The sequence below is a fragment of the Macrotis lagotis genome, chromosome 5, assembly GCF_037893015.1.
Source record: "Macrotis lagotis isolate mMagLag1 chromosome 5, bilby.v1.9.chrom.fasta, whole genome shotgun sequence".
Lineage (NCBI taxonomy): Eukaryota > Metazoa > Chordata > Mammalia > Peramelemorphia > Peramelidae > Macrotis > Macrotis lagotis.
Window position 1 is genome coordinate 13,814,062 of NC_133662.1, and position 12,038 is coordinate 13,826,099.

The 12,038-nt window shown below is 39.0% G+C and overlaps 1 protein-coding gene across 3 annotated transcripts in view; it reads right to left on the bottom strand.

The window, feature by feature from the left end:
- KIF6 (kinesin family member 6) overlaps positions 1-12,038 on the bottom strand; it is a 392,900-nt gene that overhangs the window by 29,390 nt on the left and 351,472 nt on the right. For 2 of the 3 annotated variants that reach the window (XM_074236853.1, XM_074236851.1), the window contains 3 exons: positions 9,587-9,676; positions 5,347-5,436; positions 3,129-3,218 (listed from right to left, as the gene is read on the bottom strand). In XM_074236853.1, the coding sequence (XP_074092954.1) occupies positions 3,129-3,218; positions 5,347-5,436; positions 9,587-9,676 (270 nt within the window). The remainder of the gene's footprint in view (positions 1-3,128; positions 3,219-5,346; positions 5,437-9,586; positions 9,677-12,038) is intronic. The other variant, XM_074236852.1, reaches the window with a different exon arrangement.

Here is a 12,038-nt window from a genome sequence, read left to right on the forward strand (position 1 = left end):
TTTGAGAAACTCCTCAGCTCTGTCCTTTGATTATTCTGAGATTAGACTGGAGTTATTTCAACAGTGAGAAACAAGGGAAGTCAGCCAGGCCTGAGGATTCCATGTCCTTTACTAGACTCTGAAATATGTTGAAGTTTTTGGGTCAATGTTTGCTAGCATCTGACCCTTTCCTTCAAAGCGTGTCTGCATTAATTTAATAGTTTGAAGTGTCATGTATTATTTTTTTTAGATTTTTTTTGCAAGGCAAATGGGGTTAAGTGGCTTGCCCAAGGCCACACAGCTAGATAATTATTAAGTGTCTGAGACCAGATTTGAACCTAGGTACTCCTGACTCCAGGGCCGGTGCTTTATCCACTGCACTACCTAGCCGCCTCATGTATTATTTTTTTAAAATTTTTATTAAAGATATTATTTGAGTTTTACAATTTTCCCCCAATCTTGCTTCCCTCCCCCCACCCCCACCCCACAGATAGCACTCCGTCAGTCAGTCTTTACTTTGTTTCCATGTTGTACCTTGATCCAAATTGGGTGTTATGAGACAGAAATCATATCCTTAAAGAGAACAGAATTCTCGGAGGTAACCAGATCAAACAATAAGACATCTGGGTTTTTTTTCCCCCGAATTAAAGGGAATAGTCTTTGTACTTTGTTCAAACTCCACAGCTCCTTATCTGGATACAGATGGTACTACCCTTTGCAGACAGTCTAAAATTGTTCCCAATTGTTGCGCTGATGGAATGAGCAAGTCCTTCAAGGTTGAACATCACTCCCATGTTGCTGTTAGGGTGTACGGTGTTTTTCTGGTTCTGCTCATCTCACTCAGCATCAGTTCATGCAAATCCCTCCAGGCTTCCCTGAATTCCAGCCCCTCCTGGTTTCTAATAGAACAATAGTGTTCCATGACATACATATACCACAGTTTGCTAAACCATTCCCCAATTGAAGGACATTTACTGGATTTCCAATTCTTTGCCACCATAAACAGGGCTGCTATAAATATTTTTGTACAAGTAATGTTTTTACCCTTTTCCCTCATCTCTTCAGGGTATAGACCCAGTAGTGGTATTGCTGGGTCAAAGGGTATGCACATTTTTGTTGTCCTTTGGGCACAGTTCCAAATAGCTCTCCAGAAGGGTTGGATGAGTTCACAGCTCCATCAACAGTGTAATAGTGTCCCAGATTTCCCACATCCCTTCCAACAACGATCATTATCCTTTCTGGTCATACTGGCCAATCTGAGAGGTGTGAGGTGGTACCTCAGAGAAGCTTTAAGTTGCATTTCTCTAATAATTAATGATTTAGAGAATTTTTTCATATGGCTATGGATTGCTTTGATCTCCTCATCTGTAAATTGCCTTTGCATATCCTTTGACCATTTATCAATTGGGGAATGGCTTTTTGTTTTAAAAATATGACTCAGTTCTCTGTATATTTTAGAAATGAGTCCTTTGTCAGAATCATTAGTTGTAAAGATTGTTTCCCAATTTACTACTTTTCTTTTGATCTTGATTACATTGGTTTTATCTGTGCAAAACCTTTTTAATTTAATGTAATCAAGATCATCTAATTGGTTTTTAGTGATGTTCTCCATCTCTTCCTTAGTCATAAACTGTTCCCCTTTCCATAGATCTGACAGGTAGACTAGTCCTTGATCTTCTAATTTGCTTATAGTATTGTTTTTTATGTCAATGTCCTGTAACCTCATGTATTATTTTTAAAGCCCATTGTGCCATACACTTAGAAGACACTAGCAAATATTTGTCTGTGACTCTCAGGTAGTGGGGAGAACCCAGGGTGGTCAGCTTCTGTTCTCCAGAGTCTGTGGGCTATGCAGGTGGCACAATCATTCTTAGTATGTCCCTATGATTTCAATGATCATCTCTCTGGTGAAGCTTCCCAGATTTACTTAGCTCTAACTGCTTTCTTAAGCTTCAATTTGCATCTGCAACTGTCTCTAGACATTTCAAAGATGATGTGTCATAGGCATCTTATATTCAGCATGTCCATAACTGAACTTATCCTATTCATCCCCTCTCCCAACCTTCTCCTCCTTCCAAACTTCCTTATTACTGTTGAGGGTGCCACCATCCATCCAGTGATCCAGGCTTGCAATCTCCTTGACTCCATTCTCTCACCCCCACATCCAGGAGGTTGCCAGATCCTGAGGATTTTATATTCATCTTCAAAATATCCCTTCTCTCTTCTCCCTCACCGTGTTGGTGCAGCTTCTCACCATCTGACTCCTGGACTATTGCAATAGCCCACTGATTGGTCTTTTGTGTCTCAAGTCTTTTCCAATTAAAGACCATCTTTCATTTATCCATCAGAGTCTTAAACTAAAGTGACCCCTTATTGCCTCCAGGACCAAATATAAAAAAAAATCCTGCTTGGCATTCAAAACCCTTCACAACCTGCTCCCCCTCCCAGTCTTCTTCTGTCCTCCTCCTTTCTGCCACATCTTTTGTCATCATTCTATGATGCTACCTTCCTTGTTGCTTCTCCTCTAAGATACAACATCCCCTTGCTCTGGTCATTTCCACTGGCTGTCCCTTAAGCCTAGCACACTCTCCCTCCTCCTCTAAATTTCCTAGCTTCCATAACTTCCTTTCAATCCCAAATAAAACCCCATCTTCTATGAGAAGTCCATCTCCCTTAATGCAGGGGTTACCAATTTCTCCTGTATAAAGCTTGCTTGTATCTATCCTTATTTTCATGTTGCTTCCATTAGACTGCAAGATCCTTCAGAGCAAGGGCATGCTTTGTCTTTCTTTATACACCCAGGGCTTAGCATAATGACTGCCCATAGGAGACACAAACAATTTACTGCTTACTGTGGCTGTGCCAGTAGATGCCTAGTGATGTAGTTCCTGGACATGACCACAGGGTGGTGCAATGACTCTATCTAGGCCACCTGCATACCTTGAAGAAGAAAAATTTTGCTGGGGGAATCTGAGAGTCTGAAGGGGATTCTGGAAGACTCCTGAGGCTTCTTGGAAGTTACCAAGTCTACCTGGACTAGAAGACCGTGTATTTCTACCTATAAACAACTCAGGAAGGGGTCAGATCAGACAATTTACCAACTCTTGGCCCTGCTTTTATAGATCCATTTGCAGGACAAAGATACAAACCTTTCTTCCAGAGGGGAGCTGTTTGGCCAGTTTGTATAGTTTCTTGATGGAGGAGGAGGAGAAGGCGGCGCTTTATTAGAAGTCAGGTCACTGCCAATGAAATAAAATAAAGATCATGGAAAGGGTTTTCCAGGGAGGAAATTTAGACCTTGATGTTTGTGTGTGTGTGTGTGTGTGTGTGTGTGTGTGTGTGTGTGTGTGTTGATATTGTTGTATCATCATATTGTATTACTATATATTAATTTTTAGATTTCAGTCCACTCCCTAAGCCTTAAATTGAGCCAAAACAGAGTAAGGGACTTAATTGAGGGTTGTAGCTAGAATTGAGGTAAAGTACTCAGTAGAGTCTATTCATCAACCCATGTCTACCAATGAGTGGAGAACTGGGGTAGGTCTACAAATGGCTCCCAGGCTCAGAACTAAGGAACATCTTTGAGAAACTGGAAAAGTCATGTAGTGATATGAATAGATTTGGAGAAAAATGTGGTAGCTTGTGTAAGATATAGGTGAAAGAGATGCCTTTACCATTCAAGGATGAACTATCTAGGAAAGATTTGGATAGCAGAATTTGCTTCAGGTGGATCTGCCAGAAGCAAGGGGATGATGGATGGATGGGACAAGGCAAGAAGAAGACAGAAAATAGTCTGCAGGGAGACAGAGCATGAAAATTTCCAGATCAGGGTAGGAGAGTGAAGCTCTAAATTCTGGGTGTTGACACAGATAGCTTTGATACCTAGATGAGGAAGTATTTTACATTGGGATGGGGAAGGCTGGAGCATAAGGAATTTTCCAGAGTTATGACTCCTGGTTTAGATTGAGGTATCCTAAGAATCACTGGGGATGAAGAAGAGTTAGGAAGAAAGTACCCTGCTTATCTGCTGATATTCTAGTTTCATAATTAAGGGCTAAAGAAGCGAATTCTTGAAGGTTAAAAACTGCTACTAGGCCATCCAATTCCACAGCAAAATAAAACAAAGTTATTAAAAGTTTGAAGGTATCCACCAAGAACAGGCTTAAGGGTTATAATTGGTATTAAGGACTAGAATTGAAACATCAGAATCTTTATAGCATGTAAACCTATTACTTTTTTCATCTATAAATTAGAACCCTATGTCTTATGTTCTCCAAGAGTGTTCTAGAACAAGCCTCTACTTAAACTGGTGGCTATTATTGGGGCCCTGGGAAGAGTCCTGGAAGTGGTGAAATACCAGAAACAAAGAGGAAACAGTGTTGATGAAAACCTAGAACAGAATCCATCTGGGTCCCAGGTTGGTTGCTACAAAGGAGGAGTTTGTTTTTCTGGTTCTGCTCCTTTCACTCAGCATCGGTTCATGCAAATCTCTCCAGGCTTCCCTGAATTCCAGCCCCTCCTGGTTTCTAATAGAACAATAGTGTTCCATGACATACATATACCACAGTTTGTTAAGCCATTCCCCAATTGAAGGACATTTACTGGATTTCCAATTCTTTGCCACCACAAACAGGGCTACTTTGAATATTGTTGTACAAGTGATATTTTTACCCTTTTTCATCATTTCTTCAGTGGTATTGCTGAATCAAAGGGTATGCACATTTTTGTTGCCCTTTGGGCATAGTTCCAAATTGCTTTCCAGAAAGGTTGGATGAGCTCACAGCTCCACCAACAATGTATTAGTGTCCCAGATTTCCCACAACCCTTTCAACAATGATCATTGTCCCTTCTAATAATATTAGCTAATCTGAGAGGTGTAAAGTGGTACCTCAGAGAAGCTTTAATTTGCATTTCTCTAATGAGTAATGATTTAAAGCAATTTTTCATATGACTAATTGCTTTGATCTCCTCATCTGTAAATTGCCTTTGCATATCTTTTGACTATTTGTCAATTGGGGAATAGTTTTTTTTTTTAAATTTGACTCAGTTCTCTGTATATTTTAGAAATGAGTCTTTTGTCAGAAGCATTAGTTGTAAAGATTGTTTCCCAGTTTTACTACATTTCTTTTGATCTTGGTTATAGTGGTTTTGCCTGTGCAAAAGCTTTTTAATTTAATGTAATCGAAATTAGTTTGTTTTTAGTGATGTTCTCCATCTCTTCCTTAGTCATGAACTGCTTCCTTTTCCATAGATCTGACAGGTAAACTACTCCAAAAGAGGAGTTTGATAAGATAAATGGGTCCAGGGGAAAGTGGAAGCAGGGATAAGGATTCCACCTGGGTCTAGGAGAAGAGAAAAGCTACCAACCTTTCTTCCATATTAGAAGCATCAAACTTTTCTTCATGATTTCTTAATGGAAGGGAAGGGGAAGGTGAACTTTTCTTAGAAATCAGGTCACTGTAAATGAAAAAAAAAGACATAAAAGGACATGAGAGGAGTTTTCTGGAGAAGAAATCTCTATTCCCCCTGGTAAGGGGTAGGAATATTTTGCCATAATTTTGCAGTTCACTTCTGAAGGCTATTAAAATATACTTTCAGTATTAATAAACCATCAAGTATTTATGAATAATAGCAACAATAACAGCCAAGATTTATATAAAACACTGCGTAGTGGGCACTTTAGCATCAGCCTTATAATGATTCTTTTGGGGGAATTACATCATCACTCTAGAGACAACATAGCCTAGGCAGATATGGAAGGGGATGTTATTTCCTGGTAAACTGATTCCTTTTCACTCCCACCCTCATCCCATCTTCATGCTGAATCCTTTCTTTATAACATAGAAGTACAGTTAAGCAAGAACAAAGGGATGCTTTGCCATCCGACAGAGCATCCTCCACTTTGAGACTGCAATTTGCATCTACTCTTCTGTCTCCGCATTTTTTTCTAAATCCTGCATCTTGGCTCACAATTTACCAGATATAAACTGGGCTGGTCCCTGCATCTGTCATTTCCCAGCCCATTGACTTGCTCCTTGGTTCTGACTATTAAAACTGTACTCACCAATTTGAGTTGTTGCTCCTAAGCCCTGGTTTTGTTCTGAGTCCTCCCTATGCTCTTGGGTTGGTTAAATTTCCAACATGTGCTAGATTAAGATCTGGCTGAGAGTGGATCTGCTAACTACCTACTGAACTCTCTAGACCAACATGAACTTTTTATAGAGATTTGCCAGAAAGAATACTGAGCAAAGGAGTTGTTACATCAAAAAAATAATTTCTTGTAGTTCTCTTGCATGTTCTCTCTCCCCATTTTCAACTAGCCAGATATACTTATTGACTAGGGTTGAAATCTTGCTCCTCTAGTTATTCCTGGAAAAGACTGGATAAAAATGGTCCATTTGAATCTCTATTTCTCTTCCAGGGCTCTAGGACTAAGCAGGAAATGAAAACTGCAACTCTGCTACTGCAACTCTGCTACAGCATCTCTGCTCTTCTTTTTTTCCGAGCCATCCAAGACCACCATAACTACCCCATATTAGAACTACTGGGTCAGATGCTTAAGTTTCTAGTACTCATATAATTGGATCTGAGTGGTGACTAACAATTTATTCTTTTTTTTAAGGTTTTTTTTTTTGCAAGGCAAATGGGGTTAAGTGGCTTGTCCAAGGCCACACAGCTAGGTAATTATTAAGTGTTTGAGGCCACATTTGAACTCAGGTACTCCTGACTCCAGGGCCAGTACTCTATCCACTGCACCACCTAGCTGCCCCACAATTTATTTTTAATTTGGGAAGCTAATGAATAGAAAATGGTATTCCAGATTAAGTGGGGGCATATCTGATGTTAACATTAATTCAGTTCAACTTTACCTCTGGGGTTACCTTTCATCTATTTTGTGTATAGTTATTTACAAGTTGTCTCCTCCATTCGAAGGTGAGCTCCTTGAGGATAGGACAGTGTTTATGCCTTTCTTTGTACTCTTTGTCCTTAGTACGGTGTAGTAAGCATTTAATAAATATGATTTTACTGAGTGACAATGCCCCTGTAATCTTATAGCAGCAGTAACAACGTAGTTTCTATTGTGGTAGTAGTTGTCCTTTAATAAGCCATCTCACTCTCTAACTGTCCTTGACTTTATTTCTCCTGTGAGTTGACCTTGGGTATAGAGGTATAGAGACCATCATCTTGAGAAAGATCATTGTGATCCATATGAACCCTAAAAATTTAGAGGACTTTTGGGCTCTTCAGGAATTCAACCCATCTCAGGTTCTCTGGATGCTGGTTTCTTTTTTTCCCCTTTGTTTTTGAATATAGGAGATTTAATTCCACCATCTCTGACATCTTGGGTCACTAGAATCAATAAACCAATACACAGATTTGTTACTGTGGAAACCAGAATTTGAACACCTAATGATTAGTGCCTTTGGTTAATGATGTGTCTAAAGAATGGGAGCGGGTCGCTCCAACCTTGACTGAAACTGCTGGACCTGGTTGCTAGCATAAGGCAGAGGGCAACTACATTAAGGGATGGCTGTCTGGGCTCCAAGCGAGGTGACTCTTGCCTTTGAAAGCTACCAGTGTCCAGCTGCTATGACAGCTTTGCAGTTAAGCAACCTTTTAAAAACTCTCTATGGTTTTGGTGACCATACATAGCATATGATAACTCTGAGTATGTCCAGTTGTGTGAAGTGCATCCTTAAGCTAAGGAACCCATGCAAAATGTAGAAGACATCTTGATTCTTGCCTCCCCTCCTACCCCACACCCCATGAGGGGTTGTGGACTCTTTGACAAAGTGGTTAAATTTCTGACTACATAGGACCCTTCCGCTGTTAGCAAATTTGTTTATTTCTAACTTTTTTTAATAAAATATTTTCTGACTTAAATTCTAAACCTCTTTATAATCACCAACAAAAACAAATACCAAATTAAGTAGAGGATAAAAATGAGTTTATATATAAACTCCAAGAAATTTACAGCTTGTTTAAAATTCTGTCTATTCACTTTAATAAATTAAAATTCCATCTTCTCCAGGAAGTCTTTTCCAATTCCCCTTAATGTTAGAGCCTTCCCCTGAGGTTTTGCTCCAATTTATCTTAGATATATCTTGTTTGTATGTAACTGTTTGCATATTGTCTCTCCCATTAGAAAGTAAGCTCTTTGAGACCAGGGACTGCCGTTCTTTGTACTTCAAAAGCATACTATAGTGCTTGGCCCATGGTGTGTGCTTAATAAACAATCTTCTGCTTGGACTTGGCAGATTAAATTTATAACGTGTTTAAAAAATTCTGAGTATTAGTTTTAGTAAACTAAATGAAATAAAAAAAATCTTTGTGGCTTTTTGGATCCCTGAAATTTTGGATGTTTTTTTAAAGTCAGAGATTCATGCTATTGTTTTATTCTTTTTTCTTATTTATTCCTCAAATATGTTTTTTGCTCAATTACTTCCCATCTTACTTCCCTTCAATTGGGTCCCTGTTTATTTTACCCTCTTTGATTATGCTTATTTATCACTTTATATGTAAAAATTCACTTTTCTAAAGCATATTCCTCCCTAGTTAGAACACACTAATTGAGCACTAGAATTTCTGGTGAGGTGCAGTGTCATATAATAATAATAATTAGCATTTATAGAACAGTTTAAAGTTCCATATGTGTGATTTACAATAAAGTAACAATTATTTACCCAAAACTTTGGGTTCAACTCCTGGTTCATTTCCACAATCATCCTGTACTGTAATTTCAGTTGTTGATTAATTTTTAAGAATTGGAGGGATGGGGTTGCTAGATGGTGCAGTGGATGAAGCACCAGAGTTCAAATCTGGCCTCAGACACTTGCTGACTATGTAATTCTGGGTTGTCACAACCTCAAATGCATCTTTAATAAAAAAAAAAAGAATTGGAGACTGAGGAGCCAATAAGTATTGATCTAGGAATATGTTATGGGTCAGAGGTCAGGAAGACTACCTGAAACCTGTGCATAGATAAGCCCTTTGAGAAGTGGGTTCATTCTCAATCATGCAGTTAGTGATTTCTGTAAAAGGACAACCCTAGGATTAACCAACCTTGTTCTGAGTCTATCCTTTGGTCTACTCCCCTACTAGTTTTCTGGAATCATGGAAAATCAAATACTAGTAATCCTTCTCAAGTAGGACTTATACTCAGAGAATGCTCACCCATCCTTCACTAACTCCATAGATAGCAAAGAAGGCTATATAGTTTTTGGTAGATCCTGGACTTGTGGTATTCACTAAGACTAGGAGAGGCCCTCATACAGGAAGTAGGTGCCCAAGTCCAAAGCAGTGTCATTTAGCAGATTAACTAGAAGGTTTGGTGGGGGTTATTCCAAAAATAATTTCATTGTTTTCCATTTGTGATTAGGATCAGTATCAAATGATAAAGACTTTGGTGTCAAAGTCTAGTTATAACACCTTCACATGATGTGAAGGAAGGAGGGTTGAGGATAGGAGGATCACTAGTATTTGACTTGCATGAATCCAGAAAATCAATGGAAAGAAAAAAAAATCCCAAAGTCAGAGGGCATTGTTTGACTAGATCCAAGGTATCATATAAATATCCATAGTCAGAGGAAAAGGAAGAACTACTAACTTCTCTTCCACACTTGGGTTGTTACACATGTTCCTTTGATTTCTTGATGGAGGAGGAGGGGAAGGCATAATTTTTCTGGAAATCATTTTACTGCAAACAAAACAAAACAAAGCAGAAGTTTGCCAATGAATAAATTCAGGATTTATCCCTAATAGTTAAAAGAAATGTCTTTCTTTAATGATTTATAAATTCATTTAGTCTTTAGAAAATTACATCTGCAGCCTGCATAACTCATTCCTAGTGCTGCAGAGCTTTTGTTATCTGGAACCCATAGTCACTGAGAAAAATGTTGGGGAATTCCATGCTGAAGCAGCATACTGACAATATTAATTTCTGTGGGATGACATAATTACCTGCTCTGTCTACATTGAGAACTATTAAATCTATCAATTCAAATAGATGCCTTTCTATTCATTTAAATAAACCTCCAAAGAGCCTGCCTCATCTTAAAAGATTCTAATAAGAGTTATAAATACTGGAACTATATGGCCAATCAGAATCAACCATCTCCCACACAATGGCTTTAATAAGCCCAGGGGGTTTTGTGGGAGTCAAACAAAAGTAAATTGTGGGCCTAACATGTATTTTTCCATTTTAAAATCTCATTTTTTCTTATATATTTTGGTTTCATATTACATACATTTTTGAATGTCTATTCACCCTGCTCTTCCCCTCTCTACCATGAGCCATCCCTTGTAGCAGATTTAAAAAGAAAGAAAAAAAAAGCATTTTCAGCACACTCTATCTGATAATATATGCAGTGTTCTACACTAAGTCTCCCATCTCTGCAGAGGAGAGAAGCACATTTTTTTCCCAACTCTTTTCTGGGCTAAGCTTGGTCACTGTAATTACAAAGTATTAGTTTCAGTTTTTCTTTCCATTTATACTGAGGTAGTTATTGTACATAATATTTTCCTGGTTTCCTTGCTTCATTTTGTATCAGTTCATGTCTTCTCATACATCTCTGAGTTCATTTTATTGTTTCTTCCAGATTAATAATAATAATAATATTCCATTACATTCATGTACTGTGATTATCTTTCAGGAGTGTCTCACTTTGATTTTTTTTGGGGGGGGCTAATTAAGTAGATAGAACCCAGCTTTAGCCTATTCTCACATTCCTTGGCTAATGACACCTGATCTGGTGCTAAAGCAAAGCAGCATTTTCTATGAGAAGGAAAGAAAGGGGGCTGCTAGAGCCAACCTGATGCCTCGCCATGGGCATATCTAGTTGAAGAATTGATAGGAGAGGCTGTTTGACTTTTGCTATCTTTCTCTTGAATTTTGATGTCTGAAAACCCCTCCCTTCCCCTGTCTGGTGAATCCCTCCACCAATAATCCTTTCACTCATAAGTTCTGGTGGTACGTGGTGACACTAAATCCAAACATGAATGTAGATGACCTGATGCCCTCAAGTCACTGTTTAAGGCTATTCTTCCATGAGTTAAAATGGGCTTTCAAAGTTGGTTTGCTAATATTCTAGGTTGGACAAGTTTCCAGTAGGGTAAGCTTGCAATCTTCATGTGGCATCCATTACATCAATTTTACACAGTTACCTGCCACCAGGGACTTTCTGAGGTCTACCTCTGGGGTGCTGGGCATGAAGTTTAGGGTCTATCAGAAATGACCATTATTAGGTGCCTCATGTTGATCTTGGGCTGAAGCAAGAACTGGAATGATGGGGCCATTGTCATGGGTTTTTTTTTGTTCAGTTTGGCAGCCTAGGGGAAATTCCAGTTGTCTTCTCCTTGTGGCATGTCCTGTTAGCTGTTTCTAGAAGCTCCTCTGAACTTTTGAGAGCCTTGAGGCAGGGCACCGGCTGGTACTGGAGTTCACAGATGTGGTTAACTGTTTGATCATCATTAGCATGCCCAACCTTTTGCTCTTCCAGTTTTAAGAACAGTGAATGGAAATATGCGTTCAGGTCTTCCTGTATTGTGATGGAGTTGACTTGTATCTCCAGTAGCATCCGTTTCAAGGTCCAGATTAAGTTGTGTCTATCTTCATTTTTAACTGAAAGAGTTATAATGATCTTCCCCACCTTTTCCAGGATGCTCAGAATTCCAAGGTGCCCTCCCTCCCCCTACCAAGTCTCTGCTTCCTGCCCTTGGGCAAAGAGGTGCTTGGAACACATTGCTCAGTCTGGGACTTCTCTCCTTCTTCTGACCTTCTGGTTCAATCTCTCCTATAGACTATGATATTTTGTGGAGAGAGCTCCCAGTGGGTGGTCACTTACTTTGCTTCTAGTTCTTTGCTGCTATGAGTATTTTGGGATCTGTCTTTGACCTCCTTAGGGTTCAGATCTAGCACGATAATTTCTGGTTCAAAGGTTATAGTTTAGTTACTTTAAAGCATAATTTTGAATTTGAATCCAGAATAGTTAGATGAATTCAGAACTCAGTATGCCTTTCTTCCCATAGACCTTCTAGAGCTAATTTCATCTTTTGTAGCC